Source organism: Salmo salar, chromosome 18, assembly GCF_965601325.2.
Source record: "Salmo salar chromosome 18, fSalSal1, whole genome shotgun sequence".
NCBI lineage: Eukaryota > Metazoa > Chordata > Actinopteri > Salmoniformes > Salmonidae > Salmo > Salmo salar.
Window position 1 is genome coordinate 15,241,456 of NC_138308.1, and position 20,884 is coordinate 15,262,339.

A 20,884-nucleotide genomic window follows, 5' to 3' on the forward strand; every position below is an offset into this window, starting at 1 on the left:
CTAACTGTAGCTGGCTAGCTTTAGAAAACCTTGAGCAGATCTAGCTTCCTTCGTAGCATACACCTCGGGTCTGGCCAGCGTGTTTCAGTAATAGACTATACAGGAGTGAGGCTAATCTAAATTCAGGGCTGCTTGGCAGTTGTTGTGATTGCATGACATCTACTTGTCAAACTGCAGTTGCAATTTTCGAGGCTGCAATTAAAATTGTGACTACATAGGTCAGACATGGGAGTGTCGGTTAGGGTGTGCGTGTGTCTATGTGAGACTGTGAGAGAAGGGGCTTGGGTCTTAAACTGGCCTCTGTTGCCCTGTTTACTTGCATTCCCTGGCACCATATTGGGGGTCTATATCCAGAGGGGTTCTGTTGCATTTAAATCAAGACCTCTTTTGGGTTGCTGCTCACTCTGTGCTGCTGGCAAAACAACGACAAGACATTTTGAGTGTACCATACAGCAATGCTGCATTCAACCACTCCAGTGATCCATGCAGTGCAAAAAAAGGAAAAGCTCAACACAAAATTCTTCCTGACTTGCCCTCCTTTGGTCGCCTCCCTCCTCTTCCTCTCTCCTGCACATTTTGTTGGGTTTGTTATCCCAGCCGAGAGCATTGATGGGACCATGGCATTGTTGCTGGAAATTACACAGGTACGCTAACACAGGGCATTTCCATCTGAAAGGACCCATGAGCACCAACATGTGAAGTTCATAGGAGTATGTCAAATTGGGTGTCAAATGAAAGCTAAGAGTTGATATTGGAGAAATTAAGGGATACATACATTTTTCAAAAATGTTCGGTCCTAAAAATTAGGAATAAACAAAGGCTTTGATTTCTGGTCAAAGAGATGGAAAAGGGGTTTTAGAAAACATCTACCAGAAAAAGTCTTACAAGGTATTTGAAATACATCAAAACACAATAATGTTGAAGTAAAGATGTCTGCCAACTAAAATCAACACATATTTAGTTTTGGAGAAATGATTTGTCTCTGTAAGTTTAAGAAACCTTGGCTTCCTTGTGCCTTGTAGTTCCGTTATCAAAAACCAAATATATTTTCTAATTTCTCTCCCTGATGAGGGAGGATAATGAAAGTTCACAGAAGTAGCAAGTAAAGGTAGACCTACCAATAAGTTAGTGTTTTTGCTGATATCAAGTTTGTTTAGGAATTTTTAGATGATTAAAAAAGGGATTGAAAAATCAGTAATGGTATTACTGCAATTGAATTGGCTACAATGGCATACTGTTATGTTCAGCTTTCTGTCATCTGGTGGTCAAAGCAAGACTGAACTGTCTGGACAACCCCTACCTGCCTCTCTAGCTCTCTGCTGCTCTCTTTTTCACAATTATCTCCCTCTCTCTCTCCAGTTAATGTCACCTCTCCTGGCTCTTACTGACACCTACCATGACACCTACCAGCTACCCTCTTTCCATTTAATGTAACAAGCACTCTCACCCACTGAACACCGACCAACACCAGACATCCATAGACGTTGAAAAGTATTTGAAATGTTATCATTCACCCTGGCCGGACCAAATCTGAACCAATCATAGATGTTTATGTTTCACAAGTTTGGTGAGCACAGTAGAGTACAGTAGAGAAAACACACACACACCCACACATTATTCTTTGTAATGTAGTATTGTAATATTCTAATGGAGCAATGTAAATTTGTATAATGCTCAATGTTTTGTTTGATGTGATGTTTCATCTATTGGACGCCAGGAAGAGTAGCTGCTGCCTTGGTAACAGCTAATGGGGATCCTTATAAAATAAGGCCGCTAATGGGGATCCTAATACTAAGTACAGTAATGTTACAATAAAGAAAAGCAGAGTACAGTAAAGTGCAGTACAGTAGAGCACACTAGAGTAGAGTACAGTATAATGTACCATACTCTACTGTGATGTTCAAACTTGTGAAACATAGACGTCTATGATTGGTTCAGATTTGGTCTGGTCCGGACCAAACAAATTAGGTCTTGTTTGGAGGCGGAGCTCATTACAATAATAGCTAGGATGTAGACTAACTGCCCAGGACCCGGTTTCCGATAGCAATGGAATTTAGGATTACAATCTTTCCTACCACGGCCGAAGATAACATGCATTTCCCAAAACACCACACAGAGAGAATGGTCACTTGTGCGTTGTTGGAGCGTGTGTGTAACGGTTGTCGTCGGGAATAGAGGACCAAAACGCAGCAGGAATGTGGATGCTCATCTTGATATTTATTTTAAATAAAGAGAACACCAAAATAACAAAAAAAACGAAGAACTCACGAACAACAAAACAGTCTTGTCATGCTCACACAGGCAAAACAAGAAACAATCTCCCACAAACACTTAGCCAAACACATACCCATATATAGGACTCTCAATCAGAGGCAACTAGAAAACACCTGCCTCCAATTGAGAGTCCAACCCCAATAAACTAGACATAGAAATACAAAAGACTAGAGACCACAGAAATACAAACCTAGAACATAACCCCAAAAACCCGGAACTAACTAAACCAACACCCTACCAAATAAATCACCACCCCGAACCACATAAACAAAATACCCTCTGCCACGTCCTGACCAAACTACAATAACAAATAACCCTTATACTGGTCAGGACGTGACAGTGTGTTGATAGGATCTGAAGAAAGGATCTAACATTTCCTTAACATTATAATTATTTCACAATACAGACGATGGATTAGCTCCTGAAGTGATATGACCACCTACGGCTGCAAATATTGAGGCAGCTTATTCTAATGCTTACCCGATAAAAATGCACTAAATCACCGCACATCATTGAGCACATGTTAGGCTACACATCATGAAATATACTATTCAAAAAAATAAAGGGAACACTTAAACAACACATCCTAGATGTGAATGAAATAAATAATCTTATTAAATACTTTTTTCTTTACATAGTTGAATGTGCTGACAACAAAATCACCCAAAAATAATCAATGGAAATCCAATTTATCAACCCATGGAGGTCTGGATTTGGAGTCACACTCAAAATTAAAGTGGAAAACCACACTACAGGCTGATCCAACTTTGATGTAATGTCCTTAAAACAAGTCAAAATGAGGCTCAGTAGTGTGTGTGGCCTCCACGTGCCTGTATGACCTCCCTACAATGGCTTTGGGGTAGAAGCTGTTCAGGAGCCTTTCGGTCCCAGACTTAGCACTCCGGTACCGCTTGCCGTGCGGTAAACCTGATTCTCAATGTTAGAATGGAAAATCATGAATCAATTATGTATGTTTCTGTGCTTTTCTTTTAGAGCAGGTTGGTGTGCCATGGAGACAACAACCAGAGTTATGTGTGTGGATCAGACCACTGCTGTGGAGAGTCTCAGTGCTGCAGCTACTACTATGAGCTGTGGTGTGAGTTACCAGCTTCCTTCTCTCTGTTCCCCTTTCACCCTTGTCTTTTCTCTCCCTGTACTATTCCATGTCTCCTCTCCTCCATACAGTGTATGCCTAACCAGAGTTATTTGTGTGAGCCTGTTGCTATCTCCTCTGTGCTCCTCTCCCCCTCTATCCTCTCCTCATATCGTATTCCCTGTCTATCCACTGTCTCCGTAGGTTGTGTAACTCTTAAATTGATACTGTGAGAGGGTAGCTCTAGTTTTTTTACAGGCAGGGTTGTAGTCTCATGTTACTGGTGCAGTCCCTTTTTATAATAACTCAAGACTGACTGCATGGGCTTTAAAGGTACTTACTCTGGAGCAGTTTTTCATTTGTTGTTTAGGCCGATGTTGCGCTTAACAAATGATCCTGAGCACTGAGGTGTGTGTGTGTCAGAGGTTTGAGACCTACAGATCTGTTGGAAATGGATGCTATTGCATTAACACTTAGCTTTGTTTTCAGGGTTCTGGTTGGTGTGGACTCTCATCATCATATTAATGTGCTGCTGTGTGTCTCAGCACCGGCGGTACAAGCAGAGCTTCCAGCAGCAGAGGAGACAGAATGAGATCAACCTCATTGTATACAGAGAGGCCCACAACAACACACAGCATCTCCCCTTCTATCTCAGTGAGTGCCTGTGTCTGTCTGTAGCATTTGTATGCGTGACACAGCACAGTGACTATGGTACAATACATAGTACTATAGGCCTACATGTCAATATAATGTGTAAATACAGTACCAGTCAAAAGTTTGGACACTCACTCAAGGGTTTTACTTTATTTTTACTATTTTCTACATTGTAGAATAATAGTGAAGACATCAAAACTATGAAATAACACATATGGAATCATGTAGTAACCAAAAAAGTGTTCAACAAATCAAAATATATTTTAGATTCTTCAAAGTAGCCACCCATTTGCCTTGATGACAGCTTTGCATTCTCAACCAGCTTCATGAGGAATGCTTTTCCAACAGTCTTGAAGGAGTTCCCACAAGCTGAGCAATTGTTGGCAGCTTTTCCTTCATTCTGCGGTCCAACTCATCCCAAACCATCTCAATTGGGTTGAGGTCGGGTGATTGTGGAGGCCAGGTCATCTGATGCAGCACTCCCACTAAGCGCAAACCAGATGGGATGGCGTATCGCTGCAGAATGCTGTAGTAGCCATGCTGGTTAAGTGTGCCCTGAATTCTAAATAAATCACTGACAGTGTCACCAGTAAAGCACCAACACACCATCACACCTCCTACTCCGTGCTTCACGGTGGGAACCACACATGCAGAGATTATCCGTTCACCTACTCTGCGTCTCACAAAGACACGGCGGTTGGACTCATCAGACCGAAGGACAGATTTGCACTGGTCTAATGTCCATTGCTTGTGTTTCTTGTCCCAAGCAATTCTCTTCTTCTTATTGATGTCCTTTAGTAGTGGTTTCTTTGCAGCAATTTGGCCATGAAGGCCTGATTCACGTAGTCTCTGAACAGTTGATGTTGAGATGTGTCTGTTACTTGAACTCTGTCAGGTGCAATCTGAGGTGCAGTTAATTGCCGATTTCTGAAGCTGGTAACTCTAATGAACTCATGCTCTGCAGCAGAGGTAACTCTGGGTCTTCCTTTCCTGTGGCGGTCCTCATGAGAGCCAGTTTTTGCAACGGCAGTTCTTTACATTTTACTTATTGACTGACTTTCATGTCTTAAAGTTATGATGGACTGTCGTTTCTCTTTGCTTCTTATTTGAGCTGTTCTTGCCATAATATGGACTTATGGACCAAATATGGACCAAATAGGGCTATCTACCGCATACCAATCCTACATGGTCACAACACAACTGATTGGCTCAAACGCATTAAGAAATACCATACTTTTAACAAGACACACCTGTTAATTGACATGCATTCCAGGTGACTACCTCATGAAGCTGGTTAAGAGAATGCCAATAGTGTGTAAAGCTCTCATTAAGGAAAAGGGTAGCTACTTTGAAGAATCTCAAATATAAAATATATTTTGATTTGTTTAATTTAAACAAATCGGTTGTACAACTGACTAGGTATCCCCCTTTCCCTTTCCCTTAATACTTTTTTGGTTGCTACATGATTCCATATGTGTTATTTCATAGTTTTGATGTCTTCACTATTATTCTACAATGTAGAAAATAGTACAAATAAAGAAAAAACATTGAATGAGTAGGTGTGTCCAAACTTTTGACTGGTACTGTATATCAAGACATTTCAATTAATATCCTCTCCTTCCCTCTTTCGTTGTATAGGATTCCTGCCTGACTACATGCTACCAACCTATGAGGAGGTAGTTGACAGCACTGCCACTCCTCCCCCTCCCTACAGTCCCCCTCCAGTTAGCCTCTCTGTCCACCCAGCACCCTGACTGCCCTCATCCTTCCCCCAGACCACCACCACACCCCCAGACACAACCCCCACTGCGGCCCCCCGTGTCGACACAGGGGGAGCATGGCAAAGATTTCCCTGACAACAATAACTCGACGTTGGGCAGGTACCTGCGCTTTACAGGCGACTCGGCAATCGAGGTGTGTGATAACCAGGAACTCTGGGAGGGAGGAGGAAGAGGCATGCTGGGAAGGGAGAAGGAAGAGAACATCTGATAGATGCAGACCCCAGATTCAGATCCACACAGACACCAATATACACACAGACATAGAGACTCAGAGTTGATGAGGTGTGTGTGTGCCTGTGAATGTGTCCCTCCTTAGAAGAAAGTAGCACAATGCTTGCATCACAATGTGCATTCCTCTGTAATGCAGCCGTGTCATATGTAGCCCTATCTTAAGGTGGTGATGCACTGACCCTAAAAGCCTGGAGTCTCACAGCCGAGCCATACAAAGGCCAGTAGATTACAGAGTTCTGCACAGTTCAAATGGCTTTGCTGGAGGTACAAATTGGTTTCATAGAACCGCTTTCAACACTGCAGACTTCCTCATTGGTTTTGGGTCGAATTCAGGCATAACAGCGGCCTCTTGTGTTTCATATATATATGTACGTGTGTATGTATATATATATATATATATATATATATATATATATATATATATATATATATATATATATATATATGTATATATGTATGTATATGTATATATATATGTATATGTATATATATATATGTATATATATATGTATATGTATATATATATATGTATATATATGTATATGTATATGTATGTATATGTATATATATATGTATATATGTATGTATGTATATGTGTATATATGTATGTATATATGTATATGTGTATATGTATATGTATATGTGTATATGTGTATATATATATGTATGTATATATATATATATATATATATATATATAAATAAACACAAGAGGCCGCTGTTATATATATATATCGTTTATTTATTCAGACAAGACATACATGACTAAATGAGATACACAGCCTAACATCAACATATTATGTAGGAATATACACAACCGGAATTAACAAAGCAAGAGAGATGCGCCAAGAAGGATTACAAGGTATTCTTATTTTTCATTTTTAGATTAACATGGATTATCATCTGACCTCATATTAAAGAGACACCACGTTTATTGCACAAGAATTCACACACCTATGCAGTGCGGAAGTTAATGTTTGAAACCGTGAATATGATCGGTTTAATGTGTCTCGGTTATTGTAATGTGTCTTCAGAACTCCCTTTTACTAAGGAATCACGAAGTCTTGTTAAGTAGCCTTTCTGTAATATATTAAATGATTGAATGCTTTGATTAATACTGTGTAGCCTTATTGGGAACTGTGTTTCAGATATCTCTATAGAGTAGTAGAGCAGCTCTCATCCTCACAGAAGTCCTGTTTAGGCCATGACTGTACTTCCGATGTGGGTTTATTTATTATTATTATTATTATTATTATTATATATATAACAATAATTCTCTAAAGAAATGTAAAATAACATTGAAGTAATATATATATAAAAACATTCACTACACATTAATTGAGTTTCAAAAGTTAAAATAAATAGAACAAGGTCAGGGGTTACAATTGTATAAACCTATGGTAGTGTTGTAAGAATACAATGTTACATATACAATTGTATAAACCTATGGTAGTGTTGTAAGAATACAATGTTTTTTTGACGTTTTTGACTAATTCTAGAGATTTTATAAAATATTGGATTTCATGTAAAAATATATTGATTTGGGAACAGATTTCCAATATGTGTTTTTGTGTATACAACATTTACCAGTGAGAATGAAGAAAGACTAATTCATCAGTTTTGTTTTCATTTGAGTAATAACAATAACAACATTACATCTTTCATTGTAGATACATGGGTCTTATTAATGAAATAAAACATGTAATTACTTAACTCGCTCCAAAATAACTTCACAGAGTTTCCGATGTGGGTGTGGTAGCGAATCAACCTTTATTTGTAGAAGCGAAGCCCAACTTGGCCAAAAAGCTGTCTTCTCCAGCAGGTTGCGATGTTTCGTTTCTTTCACAAAAGCGATTCGTTTTTGTATGGAGGTCAATGAGAGACTATGTGAGGTTTATTTGATCAAAGTTTCGTAATGCTTAGGTTGTTACTAGTGTACTAATAAAAGAAGGTAGGACATCTCGGCAACTTTGAGAAAAACACTTTATATCGAAGTTGTCTCAAGATAATTTAGCATATTCATGACATGAGCGTCTTTCTCCATTGAAAACAGGTGGTTGACGTCAACAACAATATTGAAAACTATATTAAAATAATGAGATGTATCCACCAATCCAAATAGAGGAATAGGTCCATTCACACATTTAACAGATGTTATTGCGTGTGTAGCGAAATGCTTGTGTTCCTAACTCCAACAGTGCAGTCATATCTAACAATTCACAACAATACACACAAATCTAAAAGTAAAAGAATGGAATTAGGAAATATATAAATATTAGGGCGAGCAAAGTCCAGAGTATAAATATAGTGTGTATATATATATATATATATATATATATATATATATATATATATATATATATATATATATATATATATATATATATATGGTTGTGGACGGTGCAGTTGCCGTGCCAGGCGGTGATACAGCCCAACAGGATGCTCTCATTGTTGCATCTGTGAACGTTTGTAAGGGTCTTAGGGAATTTCTTCAGCCTCCTGAGGTTGAAGAGGCGCTGTTGCACCTTCTTCACCACACTGTCTGTGTGGGTGGACCGTTTCAGATTGTCAGTGATGTGTACACTGAGAAACTTGAAGCTTTTCACCTCCACTGCGGCCCTGTCAGTGTGGATGGGGGCGTGCTCCCTCTGCTGTCTCCACGATCAGCTCACTTGAGAATACTGCACCAAACATCTTAGTTAGATGTAAAATTGCACAACTAAGTTTTCCTCTGCAAAAACGTCAAACTTAATGACAGATTTCTTGAGTTATCTTAGATTAATTCTGACTATTATGAGGAAGTGCATACTGGCTATGGCGTCTCAAGATGGACAAACAGTACTACTGCCACTTTTTCGAGTTTTTCAAGTGAAGATATTTTAAGGGAGTATGCGAGCCCACTCGTTCGGCTAGCCGAACTGGAGCATACGGAAGCCTTTTAACTCTTTCAACATCTGTATCCATCGGAGCAAGTTTGGTTTTAGAAGTGGGGGGGACATTTTTGTTATTAATATTATTATTATTATTATTTTTATCCAGTCGGATAAACACTCCAAACAGCCTACCGACCGCTCGGAGGAGTCCGCATGGTCCTAAAGCATACCTTTTCTTCATTTTGTATCACATTCCAATGATAAAACTGGTGAAAGTTGCGCCCCTGCCTGTATCCACTGGTGTACTTAAAAACTGTTTTCTGTTGCAAATGTTGTATTGCAGGAGTGATGCTACCTTGTAGTTCTCTATACCATATGACAAATGAGCAATGGCTAGTCTCACGATTCTATATGCAAAGCTCTGAATGCAAAGCTCTGAATGTGGCATCCATAGACAGACCACTCTCTGCTGAGTCGGTAGAAAGCGGATGTTTCTGGTTTTCAGGGATACAGTATTTTCAACCTTACTGCTGTTACCCCTGAGAAACAAAAGTGAGGTGTCTCAAGTGTACATGGCCAGAGTTCTAAATAGACCATAATTATTGGCACCCTTGATAAAGACCATAAAATAAACAAGCTAATAATGACCTATGTTGTATGCTAAAATATAGGGTTCAAAATAATTGGCACCCCTGTTTTCAATACACTAGCACCCTCCCCTTGCAAGGATAACGACACTGAGCCTTTTTATAATATGTTTTATGAGATTGGAGAACACATTGGGAGGGATCTTAGACCATCGATCCATACCGAATCTTTCCAGATCATTGATATCCTTTGTCTGCGCTTATGGACTGCCCTCTTCAATTCAAACCACAGGTTTTCAATGGGATTCAAGTCCGGAGACTGAGATGGCCATTGCGAAATGTTGATTCTGTGGTCAATTAACCATTTATTTGTGGATATTAATGTGTGCTTGGGGTTATTGTCTTGCTGAAAGATCCACGTGTGGCCAAGTGCCACCCTCCTGTCAGAGGCAAACAGGTTTTTATCTAAAATGTCCTGGTGTGCTACTGGGTAAAGTTAATTACAGTTGAAGTTGGAAGTTTACATACACCTTAGCCAAATACATTTAAACTCAGTTTTTCACAATTCCTGACATTTAATCCTAGTAAAAGTTCCCTGTATTAGGTCAGTGAAGATAGCCACTTTATTTTAAGAATGTGAAATGTCAGAATAATATTAGAGAGAATGATTTATTTCAGCTTTTATTTCTTTCATCACATTCCCAGTGGGTCAGAAGTTTACATACACTCAATTAGTATTTGGTAGCATTGCCTTTAAATTGTTTAACTTGGGTCAAACGTTTTGGGTTGCCTTCCACAAGCTTCCCACAATAAGTTGGGTGAATTTTGGCCCATTCCTCCTGACAGAGCTGGTGTAACTGAGTCAGGTTTGTAGGCCTCCTTGCTCGCACACGCTTTTTCAGTTCTGCCCACAAATTTTCAATAGGATTGAGGTCAGGGCTTTGTGATGGCCACTCCAATACCTTGACTTTGTTGTCCTTAAGCCATTTTGCCACAACTTTGGAAATATGCTTGGGATCATTGTCCATTTGGAAGACCCATTTGCGACCAAGCTTTAACTTCCTGACTGATATCTTGAGATGTTGCTTCAATATATCCACATAATTTTCCTCCCTCATGATGCCATCTATTTTGTGAAGTGCACCAGCCCTCCTGCAGCAAAGCAACCCCACAACGTGATACTGCCAAACCCCGTGCTTCATAGTTGGGATGGTGTTCTTCGGCTTGCAAGCTTCCCCCTTTTTCCTCCAAACATAACGATGGTCATTATGGCCTCCAGCATCTTCACAAGGTCCTGGGTTGATTTGCACTTTTCGCTCCAAAGTACGTTCATCTCTAGGAGACAGAACGCATCTCCTTCCTGAGCGGTATGACGGCTGCATGGTCCCATGGTGTTTATACTTGTGTAATATTGTTTGTACAGATGAACGTGGTACCTTCAGGCGTTTGGAAATTGCTCCCAAGGATGAAGCAGACTGGTGGAGGTCTACATTTTTTTTCTGAGGTCTTGGCTGATTTCTTTTGATTTTCCCATGATGTCAAGCAAAGAGGCGCTGAGTTTGAAGGTAGGCCTTGAAATGCATCCACAGGTACACCTCCAATTGACTCAAATGATGTCAATTAGCCTATCAGAAGCTTCTAAAGCCATGACAGAATTTTCTGGAATTTTCCAAACTGTTTAAAGGCACAGTCAACTTAGTGTATGTAAACTTCTGACCCACTGGAATTGTGATACAGTGAATTATACGTGAAATAATCTGTCTGTAAAAAATTGTTGGAAAAATTACTTGTGTCATGCACAAAGTAGATGTCCTAACCGACTTGCCAAAACTATAGTTTGTTAGCAAGAAATTTGTGGAGTGGTTGAAAAACAAGTTTTAATGACTCCAACCTAAGTGTATGTAAACTTCCGACTTCAACTGTATGCCGTTGACCTTAACAAAGGCCACAGGACCAGTGGATGCAAAATAGCCCCAATAACATCAAAGATGCATTTTACCGTAGGTATAAGGTACTTTTCTGCATATGCTTCAGTTTTTCGACACAAAACCCACCACTGGTATGCTTGGCCAAAGAGCTTAATTTTTATATAATCTGATTTTTGCACAGCCTGGAGTTTGATAAACTGCATTGGCACTTGGATTGGAACCGGGGCCTATTGTCAGATGACATGAAAATAGAGCTCTGGCCATGCATACCAGTGGTGGGTTTGGTGTTGAAGAACAGAAGCCTATGCAGAAACGTCAGTGGATTATCAAAGTGCTTATAGTCCAATATTCAACCCAGTGTTCAAAAACTGGGTCTCTGCTGAAAGTTGTTGGTCTTCCAGGAGGACAACGACCCCAAACACACATCAGAAAGCACCTAGAAATGGTTGAAGAATAAATGCTGGAATGTTCTGTAGTGGCAGCAATGAGTCCAGATCTGAATCTCATCTAATACCTATGGCAAGATCTGACAACAGCATTCAATTATTGTAACAATTTGCAACTGACGAATGGGCGAAATGGGCAGTAGAAAGTTGCTGCTACAAGGAGCATTTTTCGGTAGTTATCTTGGCCAAAGGCTGTGGACAACCAAGTACTTGCTCCAGGGTGACAATAGTTATGTTTTTTGCAATTTGTTTAAGGTTCCCTTTAAAAAAAAGTGGGTTCTACAATGTTGAAAATCCAATTACAAGGTGTGGAGACAGTTATGTTTTTCAATTTCAATGTATTTTAGAAGAAATACGGAATTATTTAAGAAAAATACCAATATATTTGTATTTTTAAAGATCAGTGGTTTCTTCCAATTAAAGAAGCCCTTGGTGTTAAATTGCATTTTGTTCTTTTCCTCTTTGTTATCATCTGCTGAAGGAAATTGCAATCTTTTGTACAAAACCTCAGCCAAATGAATGGATATTAAAGAATGCTGAATATGACATGTGCTTTATGCTGTTGACATTTATTCGTCAGTGAGGCCATTTTGTGAGTGTGTCTTACTTGGAAGGACAGTATATTGTTAGGACGCCAGCGCAACTAAGGGGACTTCTCTGCAAGAATACACTCTCACTTGGATCTTCTCTGTAGCTGGAAATACTGTGGTTAGTTTTATTGACCAAACATCAAGAACAGAGTGCTATATGATTTTTTATTTATCACTAAAAGACAGTATTATGTAAAACAGTAGTACATTAGTTCAGCTCATTAAGGCAAAAAATATACAGCGTTGTTCTACATCGATACACATGCATCCATGAAAAATAGCAGTCATTACAAGGGCTGTCTCTGCGTAATATATCACAACCTTAGTTCACGCTTGTTTCCATGTTCTATGGTGCATTCGAGCGCTCTCTGAATTGTGGAAATATGAGTTCCCAACTCCAAAATAGCCAGTACAATGCCCTACAAGTCAATGCCCTCCAAGTTCCAAGTGAGAAACTCAGGCCAGAATGATGATACCTGACTATCATCGAGTTCTGACGTTTCATCAATGACCTGTCACCTTTGCGACCAAAAGATGGTAAAACAAAGCGTTTACAAAGCCTTTAGCTATGTGGATAAAGAAGCTACTTTGACCCATACAGTCAATGCTTTGACACATTGTTAACGTCAGCTAGTTAACTAACTTATTATTAGCAACGTGATCTTGCTTAGCCCTCTAGCTAAAATCTAATTCATTGTAGAGTTGTACCAACCTCAAAAGCACTAGAATGCATTTATATCGTCTTCACAACTTCACCAACTGGAGCTATGAGATTCCCAGGCCAATTCGAATGCACCACTATTAGTGTTTAAACATTAACACCCATGCATGTCATTCGGTAAGGGTGGGGGTCTAAGATGTCTGGAGATGGCTCTTCTCCCAGCCTGCTCTTGGTGTGGCATTGACCTTGTATTTGACCGGCTGGAGGACCACCCCAAACTTTCCTTCCAGGCTGGGCAGTGGCTGGCCCGGGGACACGGTCATAGTTAAACGCTGTAGGATCCAGGAGAGGAAGAGGAAGATCTCCATCTTAGCCAGCGCCTCCCCCAGACACACTCTCACCCCTGCCCCAAACGGCAAGTAGCTGGGTGAGGGGATGCACAGACCTGTCCCCTCCTCGTTCAGGAAGCGACCTGTGGAGACACAGAGAGAAAGACTGAGACAGAGAAAACTGAGGACACAGGGAGGACTGAAGACACTAATACACAGAGAATGAGGTATAAATAGTCTATTAACTTGAGACATTCTCACCAGGGTCAAACATCTCCGGGTTCTTCCACTCTTTCTCATCGTGATGCAGGGACCACAAGTTGATGATGATGCGAGCTCCTTTCCTGACAGTGAACTTGCCAATACTGCAAATTAAATGCATACAGAAACAGAACAGAGTGAACTTGCTATCAGTACAAAGAAACGTCTTTAGATCAAAACAGTAATGAGTGTGTGTACCTGGTGTCTGTTTGGGCTACATGGGGGATGAGTAGAGGGGCAACAGGTCGGATGCGTAGCACCTCTCTAATGGTGGCCTCCAGGTAGGGCAGGTTCCCCCTGTCACTGAGCTGGGGGGGTCTGTCTCCCCCCACCACACTGTCCAGCTCCTCCTGAATTCGCTTTTGTACCTGTGGATGGTGGATGAGGTAGGCAATTGCCCATTTTAGGACCGTTGACGTGGTTTCCACTCCGGCTCCAAATATGTCACCCACGGTCATGAGCAGGTGGTCTTCACTAAGGCCCACGGTCTCCGTGGTGATCTCGGCGGTGTTGTTGTTCTCAGCACTGCGTTTGGCCCTTAGCAGGGCGTCCAGCAGGTCTCTCTGTTCATGATCGCTGTAGTCCGACTGTTGAGGAAGATAACGTAAAGCACGGCCATACACCATGGCCTACTGTAGCCTGCTGCAACTGGTATTTCCCTGATATTCATAAAAAATGATGAGGTACAATAGATACTTTCATCTATATTCTATTTATATAGAGGAAAGTACCTACTGTACCCACCTGCTGTAGCCTACCTTGTGTTCCTCGTATTTCTTCTGAAGCAGCTTGTCTCTGATTGACACACACTGCTTTAGGAGACGCAGGTCTGCGTTGGGGAAGACCTAGGAGGGAGAAAAGAAGATGTGTATAGAGGCACTGAGGAAACCTGAGAGATGTGCTGGTCAATTCCATCCAGGGGGCTATAAACACCAAGTTGCACTGTACCTGTAGCCATGGGAAGATGTCCACCAGACTGTCCTTAGCGACCGTATCCACTATGCCCTGGCTGAACTGCAGCATGGCCTCAAACTCGGGGTCGCCGCGGCAATAGGAGGAGCTGAAGCAGAGAGAGCAGACCACGTTGGTGACAGCTCTTGTCAGCTCTGAGGACAAGTCCAACGATGCTCTGCCTGACTCTCCCAGAGTGTCACACAGGGAGAGGGCTTCCCTACAGACTGCAGAGAGAGAGAGAGAAAGAGAGAGAGAGACAAAGTTAGTTTTCAGTACACCTGAATCAGAGTGGTCAGATTCAGATTGATTCAGATTCAACAACAAATTGTTATAAAGGATATAAACATTTTTTGGTACTCACTAATCTTCTCGATGGAGGCAGAGCCCTCACCAAACATACACAAGGCTCCATGCACTGTTTTACGATGAAATCTCCAAGTTGCACCGTAGTCTGCAAAGGCAATATCTTTACCGTCCCTCGTCAACACGTCTGTGGTTACCTTGTTAAGGACAAAGATTGTATTATGTAGGCTAGGAGAGCATAAGGAGTGAGTAATGCCAATCAATGATTATGTAACAAATGTTAGCTGTAAAAATCCACTGCATTACACATTACATTTATTTTAATGTACATTTCAGGCACAATTATATCAATGTTATTACGCATCAAAGACAAGCAAATAATCTGCAAATAAATGATCAGGCTGACTTTAAATTGTCTCCATCATATAGAATACAATAAAACATGTTCAAGAAAAAATAACCACTCACTGTTCTGGGTCTCCCTGCAAAGATTTTCCCCTTTTTAAGGAGGACCTCTTTGGCGTGCTGGTGGTGGTTGACAACGATGACTGTGTGTGCGCCCATCATGAGAGAATAGGTCTGTCCATACTTCTGCTGCAGCTTCTGGAAGAGGACATGCGGTGCCTGATTGCTTCGCAAGCTCAACAGGCTCCCGATGAGTGGGAACGCGGGCAGGCCCGGGGGGCCCCCTCTGGTCTCCAGGGACCTTCGAAGTTTCTCCTGCAAGAGCAGTAGACCCAGCCCGACCACAGAGAATACACACATGCACAAAAACCACGCCATGCTGTATGTTGGGCGGAGAGGGGCTGGCGTCGTTATCAGAGACTCAGAGAGTCACTGAACGTCGATAGCAACAGCACTGAGGAGCAGAGGGGTTTTATACGGCTCCTTCAGTGCCATACCTTGACCTTGCATATTTTAAGCTTAGATATCTTTAACAGCTCATGCCAATTTAAACAAGATAAGCTTGTTTAACTTTGATTAATCCCACTAAAGATGTTTGATAAAATAATATATATTGTTGCAAATAGCCTATAATAGGCTAACGAAATACAACAATTAATACATTAATTAACTAATGTTTTATGCATAAAGGAATGCCTATTATAGGCAGGAGACGCCAATAGCCTAACCTTATAATGACAATGGACTTTTGACAATTATTTTCTGGGGTTTCAAAGATGTTTTGGCTGTTTAAGAGTGGGCGTTTTCGTGACAAGCTGCAATTCCGTAGTATAGCACTGCAATCACCGATAGAACAATGAGCCAGATGTTTCACCGGATGTATAAATCTGAAGCATCCGGTTGGCGTTTCCACTCACGACCAAATATGGTGATGAAGAGGAAGCCCAGTGGCCGGCAGTGAGAGAAGATGACGTTCTCAAAACTAGAATTTGTTACGAATAGAGTGGACGACGTTTCGGAGACTTTACCCTTTGCCAAAGTTTCAAAGTAGGCGTTTCCTATTAGAAAATGCAAATATATCCATAAAATGCGCCAATAGTATCTTGCTAGCTCGTGCTTGGCTCTGCCCAACCCCAAGCGTGTCCCGCCCACTATGATTAATGTGCTGCGATTGGAAACGACATTGTGTGGTCTATCTTGGTTTGTTTATAAAAAAAGATTTGCTGCAATGGCTTCCGCGGAGCCACAACCACGGTTTGGTCAATCTGTCAAAGGATTATTGTCCGATAAAGTGGGCTCCTGCAGCGGGGATGTGATCGCCCTGACTCGCCAGGTGCTAAAGGGTTCACGGAGTCAAGAGGTAAAGCTGGAAATCGGTTTGCACCTTATTGTGAGACCTTGCTGCATTTGGTTAGCTAGCTGGTTGCCCAACGACGGCAGCTAACGCTAACTAGCTAGCAAGAAAAGCCATTCAATCGCTGACCAACTGACGTTCGCTAGCTAAGGTTCTTTTGTTTGCAAGATTAAGATTGTTACATCTGTTTGAAGTTGCAAATGGCGTATCAAATGACCATTGTCTGGTTGTCAGTTTTTAATGAAGCGTTACTTAGTAAATTAGGCTGGACAAAGCTAGCGAGCTCATTTCCATAGCAGCTACATCACATGATGGGTGCATCTCAATATGCTCGACCCACTATCTAAATTCCTTATGTCATTTTCTTAAATACTTCACTTGCCTCTCATGTATGTCTGGAACTATGGCTACCATTCTCACTGGTCCAGTTTCTTACTATATCTTTATGAAGTTGGAGACTTTTATTTCCCTCATCAACTTTAAACATCAGCTACCTGAGCTGCTAACCGATCGCTGCAGCTGTACATAGTCCATCTGTAAATTGCCCACCCAATCTCCCTACCTCATCCCCATACTGTTTTTATTTTATTTACTTTTCTGCTCTTTTGCACAACAGTATTTCTACTTGCACATCATCATCATCAGCTCATTTATCACTCCAGTGTTAATCTGCTAAATTGTAATTATTCGCTCCTATGGCCTACCTCCTCATGCCTTTTGCACACACTGTATATAGACTTTCTTTTTTTTCTACTGTGTCATTGACTTGTTTATTGTTTACTCCATGTGTAACTCTGTGTTGTTGTCTGTGTCACACTGCTTTGCGTTATCTTGGCCAGGTCGCAGTTGTAAATGAGAACTTGTTCTCAACTAGCCTACCTGGTTAAATAAAGGTGAAATACAATTTTAAAAATGAAGGGAGGTGAGGAAAGGAAGCCACTTTAAACTATTTACTCAATGTCTCTTTCAGCTCCTGGGACAGGCTGCCAGAAACATGGTCATTCAGGAGGATGCCATTCTGCACTCAGAGGATGTAAGTAGTGCTGGGATCCAGGTCCACGCTACAGTCGCTCAACTAACAGAAGCAAACCGTGTTCACCCTGATCTAGCGCTGATATTGTCGAACTACAAAAACACAATTTGTTTGTTTTACAGAGTTTGAGAAAAATGTCCATCATCACCACCCATTTGCAATATCAGTAAGTTATCCCCAGTTTATTTTGGACAAGATAGACCAATGTGCATCCAGTAAACATGATAGTTCAGAATTGATTCTCATGTGCCATTTGTGGGGATTGCTATGCTTGGATAATAAACATTGACTAGGGAGATGACAATATCATAATTTAAATGACTCTTTTGTTTTATCTTCCAGACAAGAGGCCATCCAGAAGAAGTAAGTCAAAATATGAACTTTGTTTGTCGATCTGCATCACAGTCCAAATGCAAAGTCATAACACTACTTGATGACGCAATCAACCATATCTTCCCTTGCTTTCTCTACAGTGTGGAACACTCCAAAAACCTTCAGGATCAACTGAGGCATTTACTGAAGTGAAGTGTCTGCACTGAGACACTTAAATGAAAGACTATGAGCTGCTCCTGTCTGTGTTACCATGTTGCTTCTTGTGAGAAAATATGTGCAGACCCCCCCCCCCCCCGTTGCAATCTTGGGACAACATTTCCCGGGAAGCCCAATTCCTCATTGTAACTAGTGGAGAACCCCCCCCTACAATGATCTCAAACAGTGTTTTTAATACACAATGAAATTAAACACCGACTACTCCTTGCTAATCAGAAAACTCTCAGGTATGTTGTGGTGGACTGTCATTACAATTGCTTCACAGGAACCAAACCAGCTGAGCTAGCAAACCAGCTGAGCTAACAAACAATGTAACAAATGTATAATTTTGTATAAAATACTCCAACAGGCTCCGCATTACAGGAATCACAGTACCTCCTGGTGCACTGTTAATTTATTTAGCCATTTTAAACAGTTTTTGAAGAAAAATCACATTTTCCCACTGCTTTCATGTGTTTGAAACAAGAGCTTGAATGAGGTGTCCTACTCCACAGCAGTTGCTTTCCATTGGAGCAATGCGATTGGTTGGCCAAAACTCTGGGGCGGGACTTGGCAAAGGGTAAATTCTATCAGAATGTTCTCTGACTTTGCACCTTCCTGATGTAGCCCCTGGCCTTTTGGACTGGATGCTGCCTGGATGTCTCCCCAGGTACACGCTGTTCTTAAGAATATGCATACCAGCATATGGTGCTCTTATCCTGCATATTAGTGACTCTTATTTATTAAAGTCCTACTCCAGTCTCCATTTTAGCTCATTTATCACCTGATTTACTTAACAAAAGGCACATCTCAATTGGTGGCCTTTCCTCTTTTGGTCTTTATTCTTGCAAGCAAAGGGGGAGGCCAATGACATCCGAAGGCACCATCAGACCAATGACCTACTCCATTGGAGATTCTTGTTTGTCATTGTAAATAAGAATTTGTTCTTAACTGACTTGCCTAGTTAAATAAAAATTGAAAGCAAGCGGTTTTTCATCCACATTCATTTTTCACGCCATCTCTCCTCGATTACCTTTGACCTTTTTCAAAAGGAGGTGAGAGGACGCAGGAGGCGAGGACATCTAATTGAGAAAAGGCCCATGGGGTTTGCACTTGTCTAAAAAAAACAATTTTGCTCAAAACATTTTTTTACCCATGTGTGTGTACATTATATTTATATGTGGGATATTGTTTTTCAATGGGAAAAGTTCAAAAAGTGTATACATAAGAATATTTTCCTTCACAGTAGGGGGGGGGGTCGGAATAATGTAATTTCAATATGAATTGTTTTTTTTACACTGGATCTATAACATACTTAATATTGATTGATGTTAGCCTATTGTGGAAATATTAAAGTAGATATTTTGCCTATACATTTTGAAATCTTTATGTCCACATTGTAGCCATTTCATCGACACATGGCAGTAAAATGTGTCATCTGTCCAGTGTCTGCATTGTGACCAGATATCCTGGTCCCTCCTTGTATGCAAATTATTTCAAAATAATATTTATTTTAAGACATATTGAAGCCATAAATCAATTACATCATCTGTTGATGACTTTAAAGTGCTGGATAATGATGATTTAAATGGTTTTACTGTTCAGACCTCTTCGATATCCAGACAATCTGGGTCGGACTACCTCTGGAGGTGATCAGGAAGCTCCATCTCCTAATCTACACCTGTAAAAATGTTGGTACAATCACAATGTGGACAAGATCAGGATAAAGGATGCATGTTAGAACCAGGTATAAATAGGGCTTTAGAGAGTACACAGAGTAGTAGATAGTTTGGATAAGGGATGAGAAGTCATTCAATTTCAATAAGGAAGCATATTGTATTTAACCTTGATTAGCCTGCTAATAGTGGTATTAGAGCTAGCAGTCAGGGTACATTAGTTGAAACGCTACATTGAAATGTAAGTGGTCTTTAAACTTCCTCAAACTTGGCATAAAAGAGGCTGCCATGGCGACAGTATCAGCAACCTTCGAAGGCTAAGCAGCTGGCTGTCCTAGACCGTGACCCTGAGCGTCGTCAAGGGGAGGTTTTCATCTCAATGAACTACTCTCACAAGGGCCAAGTAAAGTGTTGCAAGTCTCGTGTATTGTGCATGTGCACACTGGGAAAGAAGTGGTGAGACTCGAGGGCTCTAGAGAGGTTTGCGTGTTGGGGACGAGCCCTCCATTTGAGCTCCATGCAACTACTCCAGCCAAGATCTGGAACCTTGAGAATGTTCTTGCTGAGGGAAGAACAATGCCACTTTATCAGCCCCAAGGCCTGTCAGGGCCTAACAGGCTGCAATGATTAATATGCACACCAACCTCCTGTCACCTACCTCTTATATAAAGGTTTGCTGAAGCAAATGTGCAGACACTATCTTTGATTAAACTAGACATGAGAAATTTAAAGCAAAGCACAAATAAATGTATAATGACCTGCTTATTTCTATGTCATATACCTCAATTGCAATCAATAAGCCTAGAAATTGCTGTCACCTCAGCACCTGAATAGTCCACAGACTATCCCTGCTCTTTCTCAGATGTTTGTGTCCCCCTGTTGATACGATACTGTAAGCTACTCAATGGAGTAAAAGGTTTGACA

General features: G+C 40.9%; 2 protein-coding genes and 1 non-coding gene across 3 annotated transcripts; 2 read left to right on the forward strand and 1 right to left on the reverse strand.

Moving 5' to 3' along the window:
• The first annotated feature begins 352 nt into the window (after positions 1-352).
• LOC106576911 (WW domain binding protein 1 like) lies at positions 353-6,402 on the forward strand. The gene is made up of 4 exons (XR_014381300.1): positions 353-644; positions 3,268-3,370; positions 3,857-4,021; positions 5,660-6,402. It is a non-coding gene; the product is annotated as a WW domain binding protein 1 like (transcript).
• Positions 6,403-12,568: 6,166 nt separating this feature from the next.
• On the reverse strand, positions 12,569-16,477 carry cyp17a1 (cytochrome P450, family 17, subfamily A, polypeptide 1). Its single transcript, XM_014154002.3, has 7 exons — positions 15,433-16,477; positions 15,023-15,161; positions 14,656-14,885; positions 14,466-14,552; positions 13,906-14,294; positions 13,708-13,811; positions 12,569-13,589 (listed from the first exon to the last, which is right to left on the reverse strand). The coding sequence occupies exons 1-7, from the start codon at positions 15,745-15,747 to the stop codon at positions 13,309-13,311; spliced, it is 1,545 nt and encodes a 514-aa protein (XP_014009477.1). The 5' UTR covers positions 15,748-16,477; the 3' UTR covers positions 12,569-13,308.
• Positions 16,478-16,515: 38 nt separating this feature from the next.
• On the forward strand, positions 16,516-19,657 carry borcs7 (BLOC-1 related complex subunit 7). The gene is made up of 5 exons (XM_014154003.3): positions 16,516-16,729; positions 17,694-17,756; positions 17,879-17,922; positions 18,099-18,119; positions 18,230-19,657. Exons 1-5 carry the CDS (start codon positions 16,523-16,525, stop codon positions 18,279-18,281), a joined length of 387 nt encoding a protein of 128 aa, XP_014009478.2. The 5' UTR covers positions 16,516-16,522; the 3' UTR covers positions 18,282-19,657.
• Positions 19,658-20,884: the final 1,227 nt, after the last annotated feature.